This window comes from Limulus polyphemus, unplaced genomic scaffold (assembly GCF_000517525.1).
Source record: "Limulus polyphemus unplaced genomic scaffold, Limulus_polyphemus-2.1.2 Scaffold2946, whole genome shotgun sequence".
In the NCBI taxonomy this organism is placed as follows: domain Eukaryota; kingdom Metazoa; phylum Arthropoda; class Merostomata; order Xiphosura; family Limulidae; genus Limulus; species Limulus polyphemus.
The window spans coordinates 21,874-49,274 of record NW_013668556.1 but is presented as its reverse complement, the minus strand read 5'-3'; the positions used below and the strand labels follow the sequence as shown (position 1 = coordinate 49,274).

At 30.0% G+C, this 27,401-nt stretch overlaps 1 protein-coding gene across 1 annotated transcript in view; it reads right to left on the bottom strand.

Annotated features, from left to right (window-relative positions):
- The window catches only part of LOC106468280 (ubiquitin carboxyl-terminal hydrolase 40-like), a 53,463-nt gene extending 27,757 nt beyond the window's left edge, over positions 1 to 25,706 (bottom strand). Inside the window, exons 1-10 of the mRNA XM_022396615.1 lie at positions 24,777 to 25,706; positions 20,368 to 20,549; positions 17,802 to 17,927; positions 15,169 to 15,207; positions 14,386 to 14,532; positions 8,443 to 8,529; positions 6,614 to 6,670; positions 4,083 to 4,144; positions 2,697 to 2,769; positions 961 to 1,107 (exon numbers count right to left, since the gene is read on the bottom strand). Of these exons, the coding sequence (XP_022252323.1) occupies positions 961 to 1,107; positions 2,697 to 2,769; positions 4,083 to 4,144; positions 6,614 to 6,670; positions 8,443 to 8,529; positions 14,386 to 14,532; positions 15,169 to 15,207; positions 17,802 to 17,927; positions 20,368 to 20,549; positions 24,777 to 24,966 (1,110 nt within the window). The 5' untranslated portion in view covers positions 24,967 to 25,706. The remainder of the gene's footprint in view (positions 1 to 960; positions 1,108 to 2,696; positions 2,770 to 4,082; positions 4,145 to 6,613; positions 6,671 to 8,442; positions 8,530 to 14,385; positions 14,533 to 15,168; positions 15,208 to 17,801; positions 17,928 to 20,367; positions 20,550 to 24,776) is intronic.
- Positions 25,707 to 27,401: the final 1,695 nt, after the last annotated feature.

The window sequence follows — 27,401 nt, the reverse complement described above, 5'->3', positions numbered from 1 at the left end:
GGTGGGATGGCAATTCGAACTTGCAACCTTCAGATTGCAAGCTGAGCACCCTAACCACCTGGCCAGATATAAATCTTAATGTACTTCTGAAGTGCAGGGTTAATGCTTGATGATACATTGTATTCCCAGACTTTGCAGGATAATGCCTCATGTCATATTGTTATGACTGTGATATAAAGCTGAACAAAAAATGTTTATAGACCAAAAAGCAAATATTCCTGATCTAAATCCCAAAGAATACCTCTGGAATCACCTTAAGTATTATGTAGTCAAAATCTACACCCCCTCTCCAATCAACATTGGGAAGCTCATGCATACTACAAAATTTGATTCATTTAAATAAGTCTACTACCAATTTGAACTAAACAGTAATAAATAATAACATACTGTTAATAAAACTAAATGATAAACAATATTTATAGAATAAGATATAGTCATAACATGTACCACAATTTAGCTTTGTTGTTAATGTGGTTGAAGAACAGTTAAATGTAACATATTTCAATTTTTTGGATTAGTGAACTTATCCTTAATAAAAACTATGTATGACAAATATAAACAACTGTGATAATGTAACAATTTATTCAAGTAAAATTAAATTACATGGACCTTATATATTTTGATGTCAATATAATCATCAACGTTCAATCTGAAAACAAAGCTAAGTTTAATAACTATTTAATTGTTATTTTTATACTTGAATTACGTATTCACAATCAAGAATAACAACAATGCATCATTCGAGCTTACAGTTTACATAACAAATGATGAACAGAAAAATAATTCATGTATTTAACCTTACAAAATAATTAAAACATTACTCTTATTAACATTGTTCAATGTCAAAACAAAAAGTAGACTAATTCACTTTTAATTTATCAAAATAAATACACTATAGTAAAGCCCTAGTATTATAGCACATCAATACTTTTCAAAGACTGTAACACTAAGAACACTTACAGAACATAAGGTATCTATAAGAAGACACCGGTCAGACTGCTGGATTAAAAGACCCTTCACCAAATCTACTGGATTTTCAAACTGCACCAAATCCCACTTGTTTTCTGTGTGTTTACCTCTTCTGGATAACTGTATAGGTTCTTCTTCCTTGTTACCAATGCAAATGTCATTTTGTTTTTATTTTAATATAATCATGTTTTTATAGCAACATATTTTATGAAAATTTGCTTCACAGAAATAAAAATAAAGAGTTACTAAAATGTACAATAAATTTTAATGGGGAAAAAAAATGAAGATTAAAACTTAAAATGCAAAATATAATAAGCTGATGATAAAAAAAAAATCTATAAATTCAAAATTAATGTTTATGTAAAAGAATTAGAAATTGAAGCAAGTTTAACTACTAATGCAATAAAAATTATTAGTTGGTTTTTATCACATACACTAAATCTAAAATTAGGTTCATAAGCTCACTGTAAGCAAGTTTCAAAAGTCATTGTTAAGTTAAACTAACTTCATAAACTAAAATTATTTTTAATGATGATATTTAAAACTTTAAATAGGTCAGAAAATATAAAGCAAATATTTTGGTTATTCATCTGCAGTTAAACTCCATTGCATGCTGTGCACGTGCACTTATCAAATGCTCTTTAATTTGCATATATTCTTTTAAGTAATATCTTCTGTATGTTTTACATCTACATAATATGCCTTTTATCTATAAATGTCAATTTTTGTGTGATTTATTTTGCACAAGATTTTCTTTAAATTTGCTTATACATGTTCTTACAATCTGTAAAAATCCCTAACTGTTAATGGAGTATAAAATAAAAATGATGGACCAAAAGAGGACTGTTAAAAATACAATTTCTCATTAACTTTTTTGCATATACAAAAATTTGTTTTAAATTAGTTGAAAGTTCTTGGTATGGGCACGCTTGAATAATAACAGTAAAAAACAATTATCTAAACAAACCAATAAAGATCTAGTTTATCATCAAACTACACACTATCTAGTTTTACATCTTTCTTGTGTGTAATAATGACTAGCAGACGTTCTTTCATACATGCACACACACACAAGAGAACTTTAGAAATTTTGAGCTCATGATAAAGAACAATTTAAAAAATAGTACATCATAGAAATTTATTAGCACTGGTTTCAAGGGATGTAATAACTTTTATATGTGGTACAGTTTTTCAGAATATATTTTATGAGAAATGAAGAGAAAACATCTTGGAATAAACAACTTTAAGAAGGGTTGTTCACAAAATAGGATTTTAATTAATTTCAAGGTAGTCTTGAATATCTCCAAGGCACTAAAAATTACACATCAGAGCCTAACATTTTTTCTCTCCTTTTGAAAAAAACCTCACCCATGACAAACCAAGCACTGTATTAAACTACCAATTGGGTAAAGCTGCTGAAAAGCAAGTATAGCATGTGTGTGTATATGTGTGTGTGCACGTATTTACTGCAATTTGGTAACACATACTCTCAAATTTTACAAAATTTCTGCTTTACTCTCTAATATTTTAATAATTAATTTTCTAAATTTTAAACTCTGAAGAGTTTGAGCTAAATTTTTCTCCAAGTGTTAGAAAAAACTTAAAATAGTATTCATTTACAATTTCATATTACGCTTACTAAATATGGTCACAAGTTAGTTATGACCAAATGAAACACTGCGACATGTAATAAATTCAAAGCAGTAATAATAACTGGATAATCTTACAGGAGGCATCCATTTTCCCAGACAATCCACATCACGAATGTAGGCATGGTAATGACCACCATGTGAGCTGCCACTGTGAACAACAGAAGTTTACATTTGAATATAACAACTACATACAATTATTGTGTTTTGAAATTATTAAATATCAAAGATCAAAACACATGCTGAAATCACAACTATATAGGATTGAAGTTGAGTGTAGATGCTAATTGTAGTGTAGAACTTAGTGTAGATGCTAATTTAAAATGCTAGCTGTCTAGGAAAAATACATTATAAAAACTAAAAAGTTCAGTTTTCAAATACAAAACTTTGTGTTTTTTTTGCTTCAAACATTTCTAAAAAACAGAAAATTGATCAAGTATACAGTCAAAACACGGATACACAAAAGCGAATTTTATAGTATACTTGATTAGTTTCATTTTGGCTTTTTCTCTTTCAATTTTTATTGATAAACATTTTCAGAATTAGATGATATGAGAGAAACTCAAGAAATATGTATATAACACAGAAGATAGCTAGAAATTGGTAGATGAAAATGAATTTAATGACATCACATAAAATCTCACCTGGATGGAGATACATTTATTATTGAATAGAATTATTTATTTAATATTACTTCCTTAATTTTTCTCTTAATGTCTTGCAAGTTGACATTATAGTTGAAATTTTTTTGCATGTTCAAAAAATAAAAGTTTCTACAGTTCTGCCTGTTTCTATTATATAAGTTGACTGACAGTTATTACACTGAGTGTGGTATACTGATATATTATATTGTTCCATACTGTCTTAAAGCCTAACCAGTAAACTTATGATTTTTTAAGTACTCAAAACCACATATTAAACACAAAGGTTTGCAAGTTCTTTATAACTAATAATTTCAATGTATCATTTATGTTTACACTTGAAAACAAAAAAATGTATAAATATCTTGATTTCTTAGCTATCAGGCTTTCTCAAAGAATGAAAGAGGATCTAACAATTTATTAAACAACAATTACAAATTAAATATCCAGCACAAAATTCAATAGTTAGGCCTAAAAAATATAATATATAGTTTTTCTTCTTGACCTTCCCTAATTTTTATTACCTTTCTACCTACCCTAACTTTTTTCAGTAATTTTGTTCTCTTACAAGACAAAAAATAGCTTTACACTTTAATTTGGAAATATCCAAATGAAATAAATTCCTACCTACCAACCTATTTTACGTGTCAGGAAACAGTAACCACACATTTGTTTAGGCCTTTTCCATTGTATCATTATTTTGTGATTCCTATTCAATAAATATGTTATATATGACGTAAAGAAAAACTTCTGAAAGAAACACATATTTTATGTTATCAATAAATACAAATGTAACACAATCACTTTAAAAAACAATTTTTACCTGTGTATTAAAACTGAAAAAAGTTCATAGTGTGTAGATGCATTATCATCAGTCTTCCGACTCTAAATTAACAAAAAAAAAATAGATAGATTACAAAAATTTAGGGTATTATGAATGGGTCTTACTTTAATTAAAATATTCTGAAGATTACTCTTCTTTATATATTAAAAAATAATGAAAAATTAAAGTAATCTTATCTTAAAGTTAGTTTATGCCAATTTGATAATACTGACGGTAAAGATGCTATGAACTGTATCTGCCACGAGTTTACAGAGGAGGATATATCAATCTCTGTACTGAAGTCTCAAGAGAGACAGATATGTATTCCATAGAAAATTCAAAGCTAGAATAATTCCAATTTAATGTAAAATTCTGCACTGTTAATACACACATGCTTTCATTGAAATATATACAAAATCTTGTTGATCTTAAGAGCTATTTTAGCAAAAACTAAATATTCAAAGTTAACCAGCTACACATTAATTTCTTTAATTTGATTTTAAATAACAATAAGTTCATCAATAAATACATCAAAATCTACAGCAGAAACTTTCATCACTTAAGTTTTAACTAAAATATTCCTTCATGAAGAAATTATTTAAATTCCACGTTGTCTTGTAAAATTTCCCTCTCTTTCATTAATAGTTATATTTAATCTAAAAAAAACAATGTAGTAAAAACAAAACTACTGTACTGATTTCAAATAGGATTAATATATTAGGTTTCTTTCATCACTAGAATGCTTAATTATATGATATAATAAAAATACATAAAACTGTAAATTTTTTTTTTCATACAATATTATAAGCCTTATATACAAGTAACAATAATACAAAAAAAGTTGTTTGAAAGTTATCACAACCGGAGATCTGTGTTCAAGTGGTTGATACACACACAACCTGCTTTATAGTGAGAAAGTTATTAAATTCTTGCAATGCATTCATAAGGATACATGTACGTGTTTAAAGATTACATTTCAATGTACTGATGAAAATATGCATACATGCAATGAAACAGTCTAAGAACAAGCTCATTAGACTGATTGTTAATAGTGTTTTTAAAGCTATTAACAGTTTATGCCAATGTTTATGAGAATACTGATGGCAAATATGCTATGAACTGGGTTAAACTTATGACTGAAATTAGCTTTTAAGTACTTCCCTACTGTTAGTCTTCTTAGGGTAAAAAAAAAGGTTCTACTGAGTTGAAAAGCAACATCTTTTACAAATCCACATGTTAGAGAATTGGTGTAAGTTAACAAACAAATATGCCACTCTCAGACCCATGATAGCAAAAAATGATCAAACTATAGTAAGTTTTAATTTTTGATTGATACTCCTGCATCTTGAGACTGTAATGTTTAATGATTAACAAGATACCTAAAAAGGAATAATCATAATTAAAATTAAAAAAAATATTAACACGTTATCACTTTGTAATACATAAACACTAAATTAAACTTAGAGTAATAAAAGCAAGTTCTTTCCATAGTAGATTAGTGACAGCTTAGTAAGAACACAATACTAAATTTTGTATGGGCTAAACTAAAAGATATACTGTGGACTTTGTTTGTTTTGTTGAATTTGAGAACAAAACCACTTAATGGTTACCTGCACTAGCCATTCCTAATCTTGAAGTGATAGAATAGACAGAAAGCAGTTAATCAACACTAACTCGTGGGCTACGCTAATTGAACAGTGGGATTTGATCATCTCTTATAATGCACCCTAAACCCCACCAGGTGGAGCAAATTTTTTTACTTTTCTTTTTTACAGTAACAGGGCACGAAACATGGAGCTTCAGATTCACAGTCTAACATGCTACTCACTAGTCTGTACTTGGCCCCATACTGTGAAATACATGGAATTGCACAATGTTATTGTTTTAAATTCTGAAATGTGTACAAAATTTTAAAACTAGTTTTTAACACCTTGTCTGACACTTGGTATTACATGAAAGCATACGACTCCAATTATACAATTAAATTTAACACATATCAATCTTCATGATGATGGGGGAAGAGGAAGAAAAAAAAAAACACTCAGACCTCTTGGAATCAGTTCTGTTTAAAAAAATCTTTGCATTTTTATGTATTTAAAATAATTGTGGATTTATTTTAATAAATTCAATCTTTTCTTTCCAAAGCTTAGCTTGTTTTTCAGTTGTGTAATTCTTTTAGAACATGTTTTCTAGATCCATTATTATGCTGTTCCTGCAAAAAACGTTTTCAGAACAAAAAAGAACTACATGACATATTACTTCTAGTTCCACAATATTATTGAAAATAATTAAACTTCTTCACATTTTTCTTTACCTTTAGATTGCTTATTCAATCTCTCAACAGAACTAGTATACTTTTTAAACACTTGAGGATTGTTACACAAAATTACCTGAAAGCTTGTACAACATATATTAATACAGGTGAAATATAGTATGTTATAAACTTATTATGCATGAATATTAGATCAATGATAACAATATTAAAAACAGAAAATAATTCTCAATTGAGTATAACTAAAATATAAACAAACCTTTTCACAATAAGGTGCCATGTCAATTTCTAAAGGAAATGAAAATGTTCCTGTTTCCTAATAAAGACAATTAAAAAAGTCAACTGAAAAACATTAAAATAAAAATGTCATCAATTCACACATCAATAAAATTGTAATACTGAAAAATCAGTAAATCATAAACTTTAAAAAAAAAAATTTCAATTCTTGATATTACATCTGGTTTCTTTTAGATCACATGTAAAATGCCTGGCAAAAACTAATTTGCAAAAAGAGAAAAAACATTTTCTATGTTACAATCTATATGTGACAGGAAGGTTAGTGAGAATGTATTTAAATTACTTTGTAAGCACCTTTAACTTTATAATTACTAGTTTCAAGTGTGGATAATAAAGTGTAACATTAGTGTATAAAGTAATGCTTATTATTGTTTTCTCAGCTTTTGCATCGATTTTGCCATAACTTTAAGGTTACTTCATTTCTAGGTAGATTTCTGATAGGAAACCTTGTTACATAATACTTCATTAATCGAACACTGCTAAACCATCACCTTCAAGAACTCTCTGTTATCATACAAATGGGTCTTTAACATAGCTTGGTAGATAATATACAAAATGTTAAGCATTGATTTTACACATTTAAACAGCTCTAATCACAAAAAAAACCCATAAATGCCACTACTTTTTAGTTACATATTGAGAAAAATGTTTAACCCTATGCACACAGCTAGATCAAAGTGCACGTCACAAACTTTTACAAAATTAGATTACGTCAATACACTTGGCATCAAAACATTGATATAATTCAAATTTTAAGATAAGTTTTAATTTCTTAATTTCAAAGGGACATGTTTAAAAACAATTTTTAATCTCCACTTCTGTGTATCACATGACACTTCTTGGCTCCAAACTGCCCATTTTAGATATTCTTTCCACCACTATTTGAGCTTCTGAGTTTTAATACAAATTACAAACTTATACATATTGGTGTGACATATAAAATAATTTTACAGCATCCAATCTTCTTGCTTTACCAAGATGTAAACCAGAAAGTCACTTATTATACCCTCTTATCACATACTATCTTGTAAAAAATGTCAATAATTCTCTCTGACATTTACTATATTACATTACTTATAATCAGCAGAAAGAGAAGATTTCAATTTACTGATTTATGTGTAAGAACAGCTCATTCTGTTGACAGTTTTTGAATTATATCCTCAAAATTCAAAGTTGCTATCACCAAGTTCAAATCGACCAGGTAAGGAAATAATTAATTTTAACACACTTATAGCTAAATTAGAAATCCAATTAAAATAAAATAGTTACAGGACATCGTGTTCTTTGTGCATGTTATGATTTTGTTTTCTAAATTGAATTTTTGAAACATTACTGAGATACTAATAAGAACCCTATCAAAAATTAGTTATCTTTTATTAAATCTTTGATTCAGAAAGTTCAAGATCTATACATAAGTACTAAATTTCTTGTTTTTTTTATGTATATTGTTATAAAGGTATCTAAGAAAAACTTCATGAAAAATTTGATTTTTTGTGTACAACATACTTCTAATGTTTACTAAAAGTTTACCAAATTCTGTGAAGATACATAATAAGCATTGCTTTGTATATTGCACAGAAACAGGGTTGATAAAATGGACTCACTCAATACACATGGGGTTAAATATGTAAAATAATTAGGCTGACATCAAGAACTTCAATGTAAATAACAAGTTATCTATTTTTACATGTTAACTTCCATGTACATGTAAATCTATAATGAGTTTGTGGAAACCTCCTAATGGCTCTGCATAGACATTACCAAAAATATGAGATAAAACCAAATTTATACCTTTATTCTTTCTCCTTTTGAAAAGTCATAATTGAATCTCAATAAGGAAAAACTCAGGATCTGTGGAAGTTTGAGTATCCTGGCACCCTATGAAAATTCAGTTTAGAATAATCATTTATCTTATAAAGGTGAAACACAAATAATCTGACCTAGGTCTAAACCCCTAGCACACTTGTTTAGTTTTTTTGTATTTAAAAGTAACACATATATAAATTATGTTCTACCCACTTATCTTTTAAGAAAATAATGCTTTACCCTTTAACAAAACTTTTTTCTGGGGTAAAGCAGGAATGAAGTTTACAAGCTGCTTGGTTATACAATATTATAAAATTACCAAGTAAAATTATTTCAATTATATAATCACAAAAAACTAAATAACACTAACTTTAATTTATATTACCTTTCAATCAAAATCTGAGCAAAACCCAATATAGATATTCATATTTGTGGCTCAGTTACAAACTAATGAATTAAAACATCAATTATCAAGTTTCATATTTAAAACACTTTCTAATCTTTGTGATTAATAACTTCTGTGACTAGAATAGTTATTTCTAATTCAAAGTTATACTGAAAAGAAACAACTGTGTTTCGACAAAATGACTTGGGTCGCCCATTCAGAAATGTACACCTGCTGTACCGTTGTTTTGAGTTCAATGTATAAATAGACTGGATGACCTACCAAGAAATTTAAAGTTTTTATTAAATAATATTTCCACTACATCAGAACTACCAGTCTATCACATATGTAGTTTTGTAGTACTTTAGAAGTCATTGCAATGTATATAGATACATACATATTTGCAATGTAAAATAATTTAGTTATTATAGGGTAAAAAGAATATTGGGCTAGTAGAATTTAAGTTCATTTAGTGGAATTTGCTAATTGATTAATCATTGGACTCATTAATTGATTAAACTCTGCTAATCTATTATCCCTATGCATAAGAAAGGGTAAAAGTGTGCACGTCATGACCTTTTTACAGAGTTGCAATCAAAATTTAATTAAACTACTTATAAATTTGGCACTAAACTGTAGTTTATAATTTAAATTGGTATACTATTCAAGTTTCATATTCTGAATTTTAAGAGGATATATTTCTCATTCTTCACCTCTGTCACATGATGTGTTTGCACTCTCACTTCTAATTTATGGATTCCCTCTCTCTTCCCTCATATGGGTTTCAGTGTGTCCAAATAAATAGAAACACATACTATAGGTACTGATGAGCCTGAATATAAACTTTGAACCTCCTATCTTCTTGCCTTACTGGAATATCACTATATTTCAACCCACATGACACCCCCCCCCCATCTACCTTTAAGATATCAACTATTCTCTGACAGTACTATTAGACATGTTTATAAGAATGTTTCTTTACGAGATTTCTTATATAGTTAATTCGTTTTGGCAGCTGTAAGTATGCAATATAGTTTGAGATTCAGTGTGTGCAATCATTGGTGTTCAGCTCCAAACACCTAATGTAATTTTTTAACCTATGTGTAGCTTACATAGAAAGCCAATTAAATTGTAGTAGTTTTGGGACAACTTATCTTAATGCTTGATGTATTTTTTGAGTTCTAAAATACATTTCTAAAAGCAGCATGAATTTTTTGGTGGACAACCAACAGTGTGAAAAAAGTAGCAGTGTTAATTTCAGATGGTGTACAAGGGAGGGGAATTATCCCTTATGGACCCCCCCCCCCAAATATTTTAACTATTTTGTCCTTTCTTTTTTTTACAGACAATATTTTTCATTTTTGTACAGAGAGATGATAACAACCAACTGAAATTCATGATGCATGAGTCAGGATTTACTATTACTTCATTGAACACCTCGATCCAACAATTATACAAACAGAGTAACGCAAAATTCTGGTGACTTTTTGAAAAAAGATGAGTTTGGCCTCGACAGCTAGCCAATGTCTATCATTAAAAGGAGAGACTTGTATTAAAGAATCCATTGTTAGAGTTAGATAGTATAAGCTAAGCATAGATTTATTACTGAACAATCTTCAAATTTCTCAAAGTGTGTAGACACTATTAGACGTGTGGATGTTTCTAGAAAAACATTTCGTGCTTCATAAGCCCACGTGGAAACTATTTGTAGAGTAGTGTTTGTGTTATTTGGTTGTTTTGTGCATTATTTATTGTTGTGATTTGAACCTTTCTGTGGCAAAGTAAGTCACACAAATCAATTCTTTAGTTTGTTACAAAGACACCTAGACTACAGGTAGTAAGTAGTGGTGCTGATGCTGAATCTTTGGGTTAAACTAAAGTTTTGGAACCATACCAGTGATGTTGATTTGACAACCCCTGATGCTGCAACTTCCTCACCCTCTTTATGGGCTTCAGTTAAATACCAAAAGAAATGTGAAGAGAAATATGAATGGCTGTTTTTGGTACATCCTTTTGAAGGGGCACTTTGCAAGCACTGCTGAGAATTTTTGAAATATTATTTAGATGCACTACATAGAACAGGTGATGTTTTCAAAACAACTTCATTTAATAACTTTCAAAAAGCAACTGGGAATACCAGGAAACTGGACAAACATTCTAAATCCAAGAAATATACTCGTGCTCAAGCAATGCACAAGTTTTGTGAAGAGGGTATTAAAAGATTGGTTCATACTTGCTCAACATCGACTCATGAATGTAGTTGCAATGGGGAAGCAATGGCTGCATTTGTGAGAAGCATCTACTTCTTAGTAACTACAAAGTATGAACATTTAATTTTTCATCTTCTTATGCTACAAGACGATGCTCTGAAGCAATGGGTGGAAAATCAGAGCAACTGTTCGACATATGTAAGCAAAGCTACAGCTTGCGATCTGCTGAAATGCATTGCCAAAGTTCTAGATAATTGTGACATCTCAGAATTGAATAACAAATATTACTCTATAATGGATAACAAATTGTCAATATCAACAATGTGAGCAATTGTCAATTTTCATTTATCATATGACTGACTGCAGTGAAGTAAAAGAAAAATTCTTGATCATTACTGATCCAACAAGTAACGACTCCAAAACCATTATGAATTCACTTGACAGAGTTGATGAAAAGGAACCTGGGTTATAAGAAAATAATTTCTTGCACTTTCAGTGGTGCCACCAATTTTTCAGGAAAAATAAGTGCTGTGCTTAAGCGACTTTCAGAGAAAGCAGGAAAGGAAATTTCTTAGGCACATTGTAGGGCTCGTCTTTTATCTTTAGCCTTAACCAGCACTAGAAATAAAATTGTGTCTCTGAGGATAATTCTTCAAACACATATATTCACTATACCACAAGTCATCGAAGCATGAACATGTGTTGCATGAGGTTCAGAGGTCATTGGAATAACCTGAACTAAAAATTCCAGAATCAGTCTAAGTGCACTGGCTCAGTAATTACAAATTTGTTCATGACATCTTAACTTGTTAGTGCTCAATTATGAAGGCCTGTCAGCACCTACACAAAGGTGGTGCAGCTTTAGCATCATTAGCAGGAGCTATCTTGCTGGAAATGGAGAAATCTAGTTTTCTTGTTATCCCAGCAGTTTTGGATGAGGCTTTATATGCAGTATCTAATATCAGCAACTCTACTGCTATAGTTGTTGTAGATCTCAAAACAAAGGCTTTTGGTGTGTGGTCAATTCTTGAAAATAGCCCAGAAAATCAAACTTTCAAAAAAGTTAAAAAATTTTTTGATACTATGATTGAACAAATACAGCACTGATTCAATGATCAGGTGGTCTCCCTCATCAATGTACGTGCTTCCTTCTAAACTGTCCAGTCAATGTGCAGTTTGACATATAATGATGTGAAGAGAGAATGTAGCTTCTTTGATGGACTGGATGATGTCATGTTGACTGACTTAAACTCTTTCAAGGGAGCAAGAAGATTAAGATTATAACATTGTGCATTACTTGTGGAAAGCAAATATCGGTTACAAAAATCTTAAAATATTAACTGAATGTCTGATGGTGGTGCTAGTGTGACTGTTGGAGCTGAGCGTTCTTTCAATGGCATGAACCATATTTTAAATAAGCTGAGAAACCAGATGGGACAAAACATTCTACAAAGTTGCATGTAGATTAGCACTGAGGGGTCTAATGTACTTTGAGACATTTTGTTGTCAAGGGTTGTTGACTTATATATTGAAAAAAACCTGAGACACATTCATTTTCTCTACAGTAGCTACAGTGAACCATCTGAATGTATTTTTGGTAATTTTTCTTTTTTAAATTTGTAAAAAGTACATTTAAATATCATAACCAATAATAATAAAATATATCATTGTAAATTTTGGAGTCAAGTATTTTAAAGTACAGTATTTTCCATTTTGTTGAATTTTAATTCCTCCTCCCAGCTTCACATTTCATCCTCCACTGGTGAAAAGGTCTGGATTCAACACTTACAAAGTAGTCTTATCAAACTCTTGAGTACAATTAGATCTCAAAAATAATTGTTTTTTATTTATTGCCATACATTTTTAACAAAACTAACTAAAATGTAAAAATTAGAAACTTATTAGGTTAGATAACAATAATTAAATGATAAAAAAATTTCTAGTGATCACTTGTTCACGTGGTTTGAGGTTACATGATATAATTTGATAAAATTTTTTACCCTAAATTCTCTTGCTGAAATTTTTATTGATTATTTTATATTTATTATATCACTGAGAGAGAGACTAAGAAAAATAAAATCATAATATTAAATGAAAGTAGACGTGAAAAGATTAGAAACTGAGGCTGTTAAGATATATAATTATAACTGTCTGTTACAATCTGTTGCCATGCTAGAATTTATTTATTTTTTGTATTTTTCAACTTTTCATTTCACTACAGTTAGTGTTTGGGTAGAAAAAATAAAAGATATTAGTATAAAATTTTACTAAAAAAAATTTTTGGTATTTATTTAGGAGATTCTAGAAGTTATACAAATGATATATGAAAACTTTAAAATGAAAAGAAGCATTTTTGTTCTAAGCATGAAAATCACCTTTCACTCAAACTGAATCAGTAAAAGCTTCATAAATTCACAAACAAATCCTTAGTAAGTGTACTTTATTGAAAAATAAGATTTTTTGTGTACAATAGACCATTACTATTTATCAAAAGCTCACCAAATTTATGAAGATACAACTACATTCAGAGTAATAGTATATGTATAGTTTCATGTTTAAACAATGGTTACAAGGTTGGTCAAGTGGACTTAGCCCATATGCACAAGATAACTCTCACATGAGACTTGGATAGTTGGAATAATGAAAAATATGATAATCAGAAACATTAATCTTCATAAGTTAATTACCTTCATGAATTATGACACTAATCAACTAAACTAAACCACCTTGGATTAATCAAAAATAATAATGGCAATATTTCAATTACTTGAATAGTTGAAATAATGGAAAATAATAATAATCAGAAACACTATTTCCAATTAGTCAATTATTTTTGTAACATTAATATTTATGTGACACTAATTAACACAATTGCTTGTTTGTTTTGAATTTCGCGCAAAGCTACACGAGGGCTATCTGTGCTAGCTGTGCTATTTAGCAGTGAAAGACTAGAGGGAAGACAGCTAGTGTTCACCACCCACCGCCAACTTTTGGGCTTCTCTTTTACCAATGAATAGTGGGATTGACCGCCACATTATAATGCCCCCACGGCTGAAAGGACGAGCATGTTTGGCGGGATGGGAATTTGAACCCGCGACCCTCAGATTGCGAGTTGAGCGCCCTTACTACCTGGCCATGCAGGGCCTTAACGCATTTGATGCTCACAGTTAATCGGTTATATAAATTAATCAAAGTAATTGCAAAGCTCTACAGATTAATACATTTCTCTTGCCTACTAGACTGTGAATAGTACATAAAAAAAAACGTTTTATACCCCTAAGATGGAGTGTTAATTCTCAACATAATTTACACCAGGTCAAAAAAAGAACAAACCTTCTTAGCATCCACTAACTGGTTACAGCTGCTACAATAATACTGATTTTTTCCTTTCATTAGTTCTCTATGAAGATAAGTGTTGTTCAAGCTATCTTGTAGACTTGAGTATCCTGTAACAATCACATTCAAGTCCAGAAAGTCTTCCTGTAATTAAAAGTTTACAAATGTAATTTTACTGATAAAGTTGCAAAATAAAATCTTTTAAAATATCCACCATAAATATAATTAAATATACCTCCTGTTAACTGTAAGTTTAGTTTATTTCTAGATAAAGTAAAAGAATAATTTTATTTTCAAACACATATTTAAGAGCATCTTCTGACCACCTATGGAAACTTTAAAGAAAACAAGCATAGTAAAAAATCCTACTATGGAAGGTTTTTACAAGAAGTTTTACAAAACTTGGATATCTGAATAATACAAGATACATACAAATTAATATCTTTAACCCTAGCATTACTGATGGGATCAATATTGATTGGCTTTTGAAATTTGAAAACAAACATTCTGAACTATTTAAGCATTGTAATGGTTGTGGTCCATGACTTTCTTTTTACAAAATATAGTATACAAGTCAAACAAAAAATATAGGTAAATAAATCACAAATATTACAGTTAATCCAAACAATTACTGCTGAGGTACCCTTTATGCATAGAAAATTATTGACTTCACTCAATTTACTTTGGTAAACTTTTTACATTTAGAGTTATAACACATGAAAATGTAAAGTTATATATTACATTGCAGTAACTTGAAGATTGCACAAACAATAAACTCACCTCTCTCTCACTAACTTTTCCACAAAGCTGACAAGTTATCTAAAATATTAAAAAAATTATACAGCATAAACACAATGGTACATCTTCACAAATAATTAACATAAAATAGTGACATTTTATCAAATCAATACTACAGTAAACATTTTGCACCTCATAAATTGTATACGTTTTCCCACTGATGAAAACTTCTTCCACAGCTTTGTATCAATTATGGAATTAAAAAAAAAGAGGGGAAATCAACATCTTAAACTGACTTACTGTTAGTTTTACATATAATTTCAACAGTGATATTGATCTCAACTGTTTCTTTATTTTAATTATCTTAATGTTGCTGGAGATCAACAGAAACAAGGAAAAGTACTCGAAGAAAATAATAAACATTAAACAAGATACTCTGTGGTACATGAACCACTGAACTTGTGTATGTTAAACTGTTAATGATTTGTTAAAAATAAACACCAATTAATGGAGCTATTTTATTACAAACTTTGACCTAACATCTTTTGAAAATAGTTAATAAGTAGTATGCTGAATTATCAGTGTTTATAATTCTACAGTCAACCAAGTTTTAGAATGAAAATTTCATTAACAAGTATTTAAGTCATTCTATTTTACACTCTAAGTTAAAAAAACATAAAACAATAATGTATTGACTTTTAATGTTTTACAAAATTATTCAGACATATAAAATTTAACTGATTAAGCTTCCTCAACATAACACAGTTTATAGTCTTTTTAAAATCGAACACTGCATGATGAACTTTTTAAGGTTTTACAAATGTTTTACAACACAACATACAATTTCTGGGGAAATGAGGGAAATTGTGAAACTTAATATCCAACATGTATTCACATGTACTTTGTTTACAAAATGATAAGAAATTTAATACCTCCAAAAATTACATTAAAAATGCCAATTACACCTATTGATTCTCACTTATACAACAGAAAAATAAAAAAAAAGAACTTCCAGTTAGAAAAGGAAACAAGTTCAGCTTTGTTAATGGTGGCCAAAAGTCCAGATTTACATAAATGTAAAGAATTTCAACATAAAAGTTCATATAAAAGTAAATCTGGCCTTCCCTGGCTTTGATGTAAATTTAAACACCAATATATAACAAATATTTCTACAAAGTTTAATCAATTCTATTGATAATTATATGAGAAATTTACAACACATAAACATTATTTGAGCATTTAAAAAAACAAAAAAACTTCCCAACATGTGATTCAGATGACTATTTCCAATACCATAGCTTAACAGCAAGTCCAATCATTCACCACCAAGAACATTTAAATGTATGACAAATACAAACTGAATTATGTGATCAACTCAAACCTTTTGAAGTTCCATGGCTCATCTGTAAATTTGTAGGACTCGCAAGTCAGCTTTAAATGTTCAAAATATGTTCTATAACAAACTTACTCAATGATTACTAACATTAAAAACTTTCTTACAGAAATTTTGACAATCCCAGTTTGTTTTATCATACAACCATTAACGTTATCCATGTAAACAATAAATATAGTTGGATGTATAGGCTCGAGTACATGAAATACGTGGCTGAACGTTCTTCCTGGATAAGACCTAATACATGTGATGAACAACATAAAAGCTTATTATAGGTTTTAGTTTGCAAACCAGGTTAGTATAGAATATTAAGTAAGTGGAGAAAGAAGAAAGATCAATGAAAACTAGGCATTTGAAAAGTAATAAGAATACCTTATCATTACAGTAGTGAAAGGACATCTGAATTTTAAACTTCTATCCAATTCTTCATTTTCAAAATGAACAAATGATTTTATAAAAAGTGCAACAAGTTCCAGATGCAGAAACACTGTGCAATAGTGAAAAAGACCTTAGCAATATAAAAACACTCACTGAGAAACAAAACAAATGCAGCCTTAGCAAAACAGGAAGATGATTCAAACACCAAAAACAAAGATTACAAAAGGAACTTCAGAAGTAACTAAAAGTATACTAAAAGACAATCGTAAAACCATAAATATAGAACTGGTGATTAATCATGAGAATTATGAAACCTGAAGTTTAGGAAATATTTTTACCATTAGGATTCAAAAACACTCTCTAACAATACTAAAACAAAGAGTATTTTCTAAAAGAATACATCATTTTCTTACAAATTCACTTTGCAAAATTTTCAACTGAAATTCTCAATCAAGGATTTAAGTCATACAATTGTACTAAAAGAACCTATTAAAATTATGCTGACAAAGAACAGGGAAGAGAAAAGATAACTCAAATACTAAGTTCTCATATGCAAAATCCCAGAAATATTATGTGTACAATACAAAAAAGCACACAATACTTGACTAAGGTTTATTTGGAACAACAGTCTAAAAATATACAAGTGCCCCACAAACTGTTATGTTTACTAAGAAACCTAGAGTAGCATATATGGGAGTTAGCTCAAACCTAGTGTCATGAAGTCTTATAGGAAGATGCGCAAAGGATCAAAATATTCTGTGTGAAGAGACGAAGTATTGTTTTTGGAAAAATAATCTTTCTGTCTTTGATACAGTGGGATCTATGCTAGAAAAATTATTTTAAGCAAACAAAATACTTTTAAATTATTCTAATAAATATTAATCAATGAAAAGTAAATAGAAACCTGATTAACAGTTGATCCATGATACAGTTGTGAGATCAAGTGATTCCCTGAAGTTCCAAATAATGAGTTTTCTATTGCACAAAACAAGATCCTGTTTAATTCTTGAACATCATGTTGTTGAAGTTCCTGAAACAAAAAATTAAGCTGACCACCAAAATCATTCTTTGTGTACAACAAACAAGTACTTAATGTCAATGCCTATGAAAACATTTAACCCCTTTTAGTTTCCTGTGCTGAACATTTTGTTTATGATTTCAAAGTAGAATTCACCGAGTTTTGACATCATACTCTTTAATCTTTTAGTAGCACTCAAATATCAACTGCGCAACATTTTTAGGTCTACTGCTCTCAGTTATCTATTTCATTGATCTTGATATACAAACATCGAAAGCACACTTTAAAGATATTTAATGTTCAAAACTTATTTGGGATAAATTTTAGGGCTTCTCTAACATTCCCTACTTTAGTTTCTCTGGGATAATAGGGAGGGAAACCTCTTGTACAAATGAAAAAATACACATAGTTGATAGTGTTTTGTTTTTCAAGTTTATTATGACCAAACAGTGATACACAGCTGTAGAAATAAAGCAGTGACTATGGAAGAAACTCAAGAATTTATCAAAAAGCTTCTGGTAAAGCACTTTATCCTTCTGAATATATGCAATAGTTACTTGACTATCATTTGATATACACAAAAATGATAATACTGTCTTGAAAAACTCTATATATATACATGTATAATCACTACATTATATATTTTTTATTATCTCACATTACATTACGCATAAAATGTAGGCAATGAAACATACACATAGACTGGAAAGTATATACCCCATCTGCCCCATATTATTCAATTTTACAAATCAAGGTCAGTAATGCAAGAATATTTCATGACACAAAAGCAAAAAAGGATTTAAAGACACTGCGATCTTTCTCATCCTCCAACTTGTAGATCGTTTTTAGCCATAAAATAAATGTGGAAGAATAAAGATTCTTATATCAGATTCAAAAAACTGGATATAAAATTTATATTGGTTTCTAATGATTTAATCTAGTATGAATATGTGAAATATAAAACATGAAATATTCTTATTTTTATTAGAAAAATGTCAAAAAGGCTCTGAAACCAAAATGTGAAAGTATAAGTTAAAATGTGTAGCTTAGGGAAAATGAAATCTAGCCTAAACACACACCTGCTGCACATATTGTATATATATGTTGAGTACTGTTTGCTTGATTATTTTCCACAATGCCATTCAAGCAGTGAAAGACAAGAGAAAAGGCAGCTAGACAACACCACTCATCCCCAACTCTCGGACTACTCTTTTGTCAATGAAAAGTGGGATTGACTGTCACATTATAACACCCCAACAGCTGAACAGGCAAGCACATTCAGGGACAGTATTTAAAATCACAACCCAAGAGCTGAGTGCTCTAACCACCAGGCCAAGAATACAAATGTGAAAGGTGAAGAAATTAGGTGTTTCCCTGGAGGCATGGACAGGAGACTTCAAGATACTTAAATAAGGCTTCAAATACTTCTCACTATTTTTAAAAATGTTTGTTGTTAAGCAAAAAGCTACAAAGTGAGCTATCTGTGCTGTGCCCCCCTCTACAGGTATTAATCCTAGTTTTTAGCATTATAAGCCTTCAGACTTCCCACTAAGGGGCTTTTTCAAGACCAAAAACCAACATAAAAAAACACCAATAATAGTAAATGTAAAATTGGGGAGGGTAAAGCATAATGATATGGCAAGAATAATCTAGATGATAAAAAAAGGGTTCTAATTTAAATAATGGTTTTAATCTTGTTAATGAATATCAACAACTGTGAAAAATTAGATCGTGTTTTAGAATGAAGAATGAATAAGCTATTGTTGACAATTAAATCATTTTGTGTACATATGTAAATATCTGAAAGACATTATAGGTATTCAAACACTCATCAATGATGCAGAGATTTGTGATTATCCTGGATTCCAAAGATAATAGAGCCAAAACCTGTGTACAATTAAAAGAAACTCCCAAGACATACTATTGAATCTGCATAAGAATGCAAGTGGCACATCCCATAAAACTTTCCTCAACCAATCAGTCCAATTTCATAGTAATTTTGATCAAATGAATCATTCAAAAAGAATAAGTTTGTATTCTTCTGACAAGGAATGATACTCTGCTACTTATTTTACTATTCTTTATATTACTGAATCCACAGTAAAGTTTCAGGTAATACAATACTAAAACACCACATGCACATATGTGTTCCACAGAATTATTTTTACTTCTGTGTTCACAGTATTATTATATGAATGATGCACAATAATTGCGATTTTATAAACTTGGACAGTTTTGAGTTCTAAGTGAAGGAATATTTAGCAAATGATCTGAACCTCAAAAATGTTTTTATATTTTATGGTTTTCCTTCAAATGTTCCTTCTTCATGGCTTATGAAATATGTATCAATGTAAATGGTTTAGGCCAAGAAAGATTTAAACTCAACTGTAAAAGACTAATAAATAAAAATTTTTGAGTTTCTGGTCCTTCCAATTCTTCAGTGTTAACTAACCTCATTTTTAGCCCATCCAAAACTATCTGTCAGTTCAGTTGTTGATGTTACTAAACTATTGCTTAGTAAAAGGCGAGAAAACAGCCTTTGAAGCTGAAGAGGAATAATTCGTGCTTTACAATTTCCTTGTTTATGACTGTCCAGGTTTCCTAATTCATCTTCATCAACCTGAAAAAGTCCTTCTGGAAAAAATACACACAATTCTTGTTAATTTTATTAGAAGCTAATTACCATATTGACTAATAGTACTATTAATAAAATCCATAATTAACAATGCAGATAAAAACTTTCTATTATCAATACATTTCAGATGTTTAGTTTTTAAATAACTCCAATAAATATCTAAACAATACCTTAATTTTTCCCAAGCAATCAGCTGTATATGTATATATATATATATATATATATAGTTTAAAAGGTGTATTTCCTCATACCTTAATAATATGCTTAGTACCTAATTTACCACAGATACAAGAAAGGGAACCTTTTAAGCTGACTACTAGTTAATTTCAGTTAAATATACATTTAGTCATTTGCTACAAAGTAGTTAAATTCAGTCCCCAAATGAACCATTCTTGATGCTCATGCACAAAATTCCATTACGAAAGAAAGGAACACGGATAAGTGCTTTCAGTAACAGGGCAAAGGATTCGTTGTTTGATAAGTTGATTTAAGATGGGAAGAAACTTTCCTTAAATTCTAATTTTGTTGAAGTTGTTTAGAAATTGTTTTTTGAAATTTCTTTACAGTCAAGCTCCTAAAACCTTAATCAAGTTTAGTAAACAGGTTGTTTTAAAAAAGTCATATGGTATAACTGCATAAAATTAACTATGTATTTTTCAATCCCATGTACATAAGACTTCTGGCTTCAGATTTCACATTGCATTGTTTTAAGAAAATAAAATTAAAATGAATTTTGAGGTAAGTAACCATTTTGTGTCATTGACATGATCATCATTTATTGTTTGTTTTATCTAAGACTAAATTTCTTGTTAACTTACAAAATTTTTAGCATTTGTTGGTTTTTCATGTGTAGATTTTTAAACAAATCAATAATGAAAGGTTTTTTATAACTTAGGCTCATATATGTGAAATTACCCATTTTGGAAGCCATTAAATAATTTTTGAAGAAAATATTTAAAATCAATTTGACACTAACTTCATAGTTAATCAAACTGGATAATATACCAGTTACTCACTATACACTATCAAGTAACTTTTTGGTATTGCAACACAATCATCATCTGGTTGGTAACATGGCTTTCAGAGCATTATTTGATGCTGAAATTCCATTAATTAAAACATTTCTTATTACAACTAAAAACTTTTCAAATACACACTTTTTTGCTAAAATTTTCATTTTACATGCACAAATAAATTTCAGAATAGTTAGAAATACGAAATGCAGTATGTTATAAAAGTTTCCACACTAATTTATGCAGATCTTAATTAATTTATCTTAATTAGAGCACTAAAACAAGGAAAATCAGTTCCCATTTCCAACTTTAACATCCTCCTCTTTAACAAACATCTCACTGGCAGCTTATCCAAATCTCTAACAATGTTAAACATTCCATTAATAATATCAACATAAAGACAACATAAATAAGGCCATATCAAAGTTTTTAGTAACAACATAACATGCAGACAATAAAGGACAATTTGTCCCTCAAGGGTGTCCTTGCATACTCAGTACTCACTCTTTGTAAAATTAAAAATTTAAACCCACCCATTACGTTTTTTGAAACCATTGATTCCCATCTTTAAACTCCTGTAAAGTGCTGGCTTCCACTAATGCTAATGGCAACTCATTCTAGAAGTGAATCAACCTATTAGAAAAATAAAATTTTCTTAACTGGAGCCTAGCATGTTGTTTACAAATTGTTTCCTCTTGTCCCACTATCTTCCAGATAAAACAAAACAAATCACAGGCCTTTATCCTATCAATCCCACTGGATAATATTGTAAACTTAAATAAGATCACCTTTTACCCATCTTTGCTTAGGAGAAAATAAAAGACCTTATCCTATCCCTGTAAGATAAACTTTATATTGCTAGAATCATCCTAGTAGCCCTTTCTGGACCCTTTTCAATGTCAATATCCTTAGATAAAGAGACATACAGTATACACAGCATTCCAAGTGAGACCTAAGCAGAGATTTGTATAGAGAAATTTCTCTCTTTTGATTTATAATCAATATATCTATAAATACACCCTTAAATTCTATAAACTTTACTACAAGCAATAAAGCATTGCTTCGGCGGCTTCAAGGACTTATCTACCACTACAGCAGTCATGGCAAGATCCTTTTCTTTTAGTAACACTTTTGAGTTAGTTTTCATCTATATTAAACGTTTTATTGAAATTATGGTAACACAAATGTATTACCTTCCAGTTACTATAGTTAAAAGGTTATTTTGAGTTAGTTTTCATCTATACTAAATGTTTCATTGAAATTATGGTAACACAAATGTATTACCTTGCATTTACTATAGTTAAAAGGTTATTTCCAATTTGTCAGTCATTTTGTAGTACCTCAACATCCTTAATACAGCTATAAATACTCACGTATTTAATGCCATCAGCAAACTATAATAATTTATTAATTATGCTCCTATCAATATCATTAAGTTAAATAAGAGCAAAATCCCAAGCACTGACCCTTCAGATACTCCACAATTAACAAGGGTCAAGTTTAACTTACTCCATTAATAATAAATAAATAACCTTTGCCTTCTTTATTCATCCATCCTATAGTTTAATCCACTAGTCTTTCCTTAACCCCTACTGGTTCAATTTTTCTTAGCTATTCTTTTGTGACATCTTATCAAAAGCTTTTTGAAAACCTATGTATAGTAAGTCTATACACACCCTTTCCTTTGTACAGGTAACAAATAACATCCTCAAAAAACAAAACAAAAAACAGATTAGTAAGAAGAGATTTTCCTGTGGTAAATTCATGGTGTCATATTTCAATAAATGATCTTGTAAACCTTTCTAGAATTTTCTTATACAGTAGTAGGACTAACTGGTCTATAATTTCCAGAGTAACTATTATTGTACCCTTTAGGAAATAGAAATAGTTAGCACTTCTTCAATCCTCAAGTTCCTGCCCACTCTATACTGACCTACTGAAAATGAGAGTAAGATTTGTGTATCTGATTTTTGATCTTCATAATCCTGTGGAAAGCTTTTTCTGGCCCTAATGCTTTATCTACCTTTAACATCTCAATATTTCTACTTACCATTAAGGGATTAATGTCTACATGTTTAGGCCTATTCCAATACTTCTCACAAAATGTTCAGTATTAGGAAGAATACTCCTAATATCTTCTCTGATAAATACAGAAGGAATCCATTAAAAATCTTAGCTATCTCATAATCTTCCACAATAACCCTTAAATCAGCATCCTTTAAGAACCCAACTCCTATGCTATACACTTCTCAATATATTATATTTCATGTTCTTGTCTATTCACTATCAAAAATTAAGCAGTTCCTTTTGAATAAAAAAAAAACCTACAGAATCAGACTTTCCCATGTTTTTAGTTCAACTAGCAAACTGGGAAATATTCCTGCCCTAGTTGTGTATTTAACTATCCACTTAAAATTCCATATGACATCTCCATCTATGTACTTTTTTGGTTTGAATAACAGACTTTCTAAAAGTCTTAGCTTCTCTCAGTTCCAAGAATTGCTCGGGATGCCAAGAAATCTATTTTGGCCAGGATTTCAACAAGAGACATTCAACACACACTAGTAGTTTTAAGTTTATGTTTTAGCAACTGAGTATCCAAAGTTCAACTGGAAAAAAAACCTTTAATCTGACCAATTACTTGACAAAAGTCTGTGCATATATGTGTTTGTGTCCACTTAAAACTGGCCAACCAATAGACCAACTGTTTCCAAACCTGATGTGTACCCTTATGGCCTCCCAGGGAATGAGGAGTCAGTTTTCAGGTCTGACCCTCCCTATGTAATCTCTTGGGACCCTGTGTCTTCCCCTTGTGTTGAATGGGTATGTTGGATAGTACATATTTCAATGACTTCAAACTAAAACCATCATAAGGCAAATCATTCAAAAAATTCATAATTGATACTCTTCTTTAAAATTTTCATTTGCAACTCCTAATTCTAGTACTCTTCTCTTTCAGTGAAAATAAGTTCACAGTTTTTTTAAAGTATATGGGATACCTCTAGTACTTACATTAAGAGTTCACTTTTAACTTCATAGCCAGTTATTAAAACCAGGAATGCTTCTACATTTCTGGTGACCCTTCTACATACTCCAATAATATGGTTCAATATTGTTTTAACATTAATTAGCAATAACTTGATTGATATAAATAAATGAACCCTTATATTCCATACTTAAAAATAAATCAACAAAATTCACACAAATATATACCTCGAAACTCTGGTGTAAATAAGAGAGTCTGAAGTAAAGAATTCAAATAACAAGTAGCTCCTTGGTTTTCAATTCCACACAATCCACAAGGAGGACGAGGTGGCACTGGTTTTAATATACCCAAGCAGGCTACTTTTGAGTCTCCCTTTGTAAAGTGTCTGTTTTCCTCTTCAAACAGATTCCCAAACATATTAATCTGAATAGTGCTTCAATTTTATACACTATATATTGTTTATACGAGAGAACTTGATGATTCCAGTTAATGTTGACTTGTAGTTATACAATTTACAATCAAGGCACTTGTGACTTTCTACTCTATTGATAATATATATCAAAGTTCTAGCACTTTCACCAATTTATACATCGTATTTATTATCACAATATCATTTCTGTACTAGAACTACTTCAAAGAACTTGTCTTCTAATCCTGTGTATTAGTGACTATTACCGTATGGCTTCTTAACTAAAGCACAACTTCAAACTTGGATTCAATTTCAGTTGACGTTGGTTGTTTTTGTTTTTAAATATAGTGACCCTGCACAGGTACACTAAAAGTGATAAATGATCAACATCGACGTTATACGTCTACCTCAAACTATGTCATTGCTTTGTGAATGAAACGCAAGTAACTATCCATACCATATCACGAACAATTTCATTTCACATTATCAACAACAACAAAAAAAAACAAAAAAAAACGGAGCGTCTCTCAAACATTCAACGTCAAACTATATTATTGAAGTTTCGTCACATCATATTTTGATTTTTATATGTACTTAAAATTATACTAGAACATAACTGTTCCTTTTAATTGAATAAACAAAATACTAAGACCAAAGATAATTCTAATATTTTATAGTAAAAATAGAAGATTTTGAACTATCACGACATTCGTACTTCGTACATACAGGTAGCACTACCTTTTATTTACCATTACTCTCTTAGCACCACGAGGCCCTAGTAGTGTGTTAATATGGGGTTAACTATTGACAGAATCCTGTCTGCAACGCATAACAAAAAGACTATTGACACGAACTGTGTACAGTGTATTCACGAAATGAGAAAAGCTGCAAATAAGCGAAACAATTTTAAAACAAGGAGAATCATTTTTGTGGCAATGTGACTAGAGTTTTTCTTAAAGTGTTACATACCATTTCTTAAATACACACACAAATAAATAAATAAAGCTAACCTAATACTGAATAAATATTCCTACTTATTTCCAAAACAGTAAACGTGTAAATATATTTTTAGATACTTGTTTGTTTGTTTGAAATTAAGCACAAAGCTACACAATGGGCTATCTGTGCTCTGCCCATCATGGGTATCGAAACCCGATTTCTAGCTTTTTAGATACTAAATCAATACATCTTCATTCAATTTCTATGTTTTTCTGTACTTAAAAAAGATCACCCGCGATACCATGAAGATAACAGTAAGATTAAGAAATGCTGAAAGAATTAAGTGTGAGTAAAGTTTATTCGGATGTAATAAACGTAGCAAGTGTAAATATGCAATGGACTAAAATAAAACGTCGCTACAACCAAGACCGAACAAACAAACAAACAAAAACAATTTATCAAACTGTAATAATAATAGAAATCCAAAATAAAACTGTTAAACAATTGAAATTCGAGTTTTTTATTACTTTATGGTTGGCAAAATTTGCTTTTAGAAATGTTTAAATTAAGATTAGCAGTACAAAGCTTGTAGAAAGTCAACTCAAGGTCTCTCAGGTGTTGTTCAAATGTAGGTGAGAACTCCATAATATCATCAATATCAGCCTTGGAAAATTCAGTTGCACCTGCTAAAGCTTTATACATAAGTCTTTGGAATATTTCAGATGCATTTTTCAGAGCAAAAGGCATCGCTTTAAATTGATAAAGTCCATTATCAGTTGGCAGTGGGTGTAGTACATTAGATGCTTTACCTCTAATGTATTAGTTGAATATTAGATGACTATGTGCAGATAGCCTTTAGTGTAACTTTGCGAGAAGATAGTAAAACAAACTATATATACACACGAATATGACTGTTTTTAAAATAGCATATATCTGAAGATAAATTTATACCCAGTGCTTAATTTCTAGAAAATAAAAGATAAAAGACTTCTGTCTAAAAATGGGGAATTTTGGAGTTTAAGAAGATAAGAATTTAAACGGCAGCTAATGTGGCAGGGCTGGGGGGTATTGTAACTGACTACTTGAGTCAAATATCACTTCTGAGTGTAGACAAAACAGTCTTAAAATTAAACTTAGTGTTTCCGCCTTTAGATTTTGAAAATATCCAAAACATATTATGAATCTGAGAGTCAACAAAAATTAATTGTTGTTTATACTTTAAGTGCAGTATAAGTAGCCCCTGTCTACATTTTTTATAAAGTTAATTGCCTTTCCGGATATCGTAAAGTCTCAACTCGTGTTGTTTCTTACAAGTTATCGTATTGCTGGGATTGTGGCATAATCTGATTATCCTGAAAGTGATGAGATATATCTGTTGAATAACAGAAGATTTGACAAGATATTGTTGCGTCATCGAGATCACGTGACAATTCTCGCGCTATCTTGTTTCTAGAACTATCATGTACTTTGGCGAATGTTCTACTTCTTGCTAGAAATAGGTTAC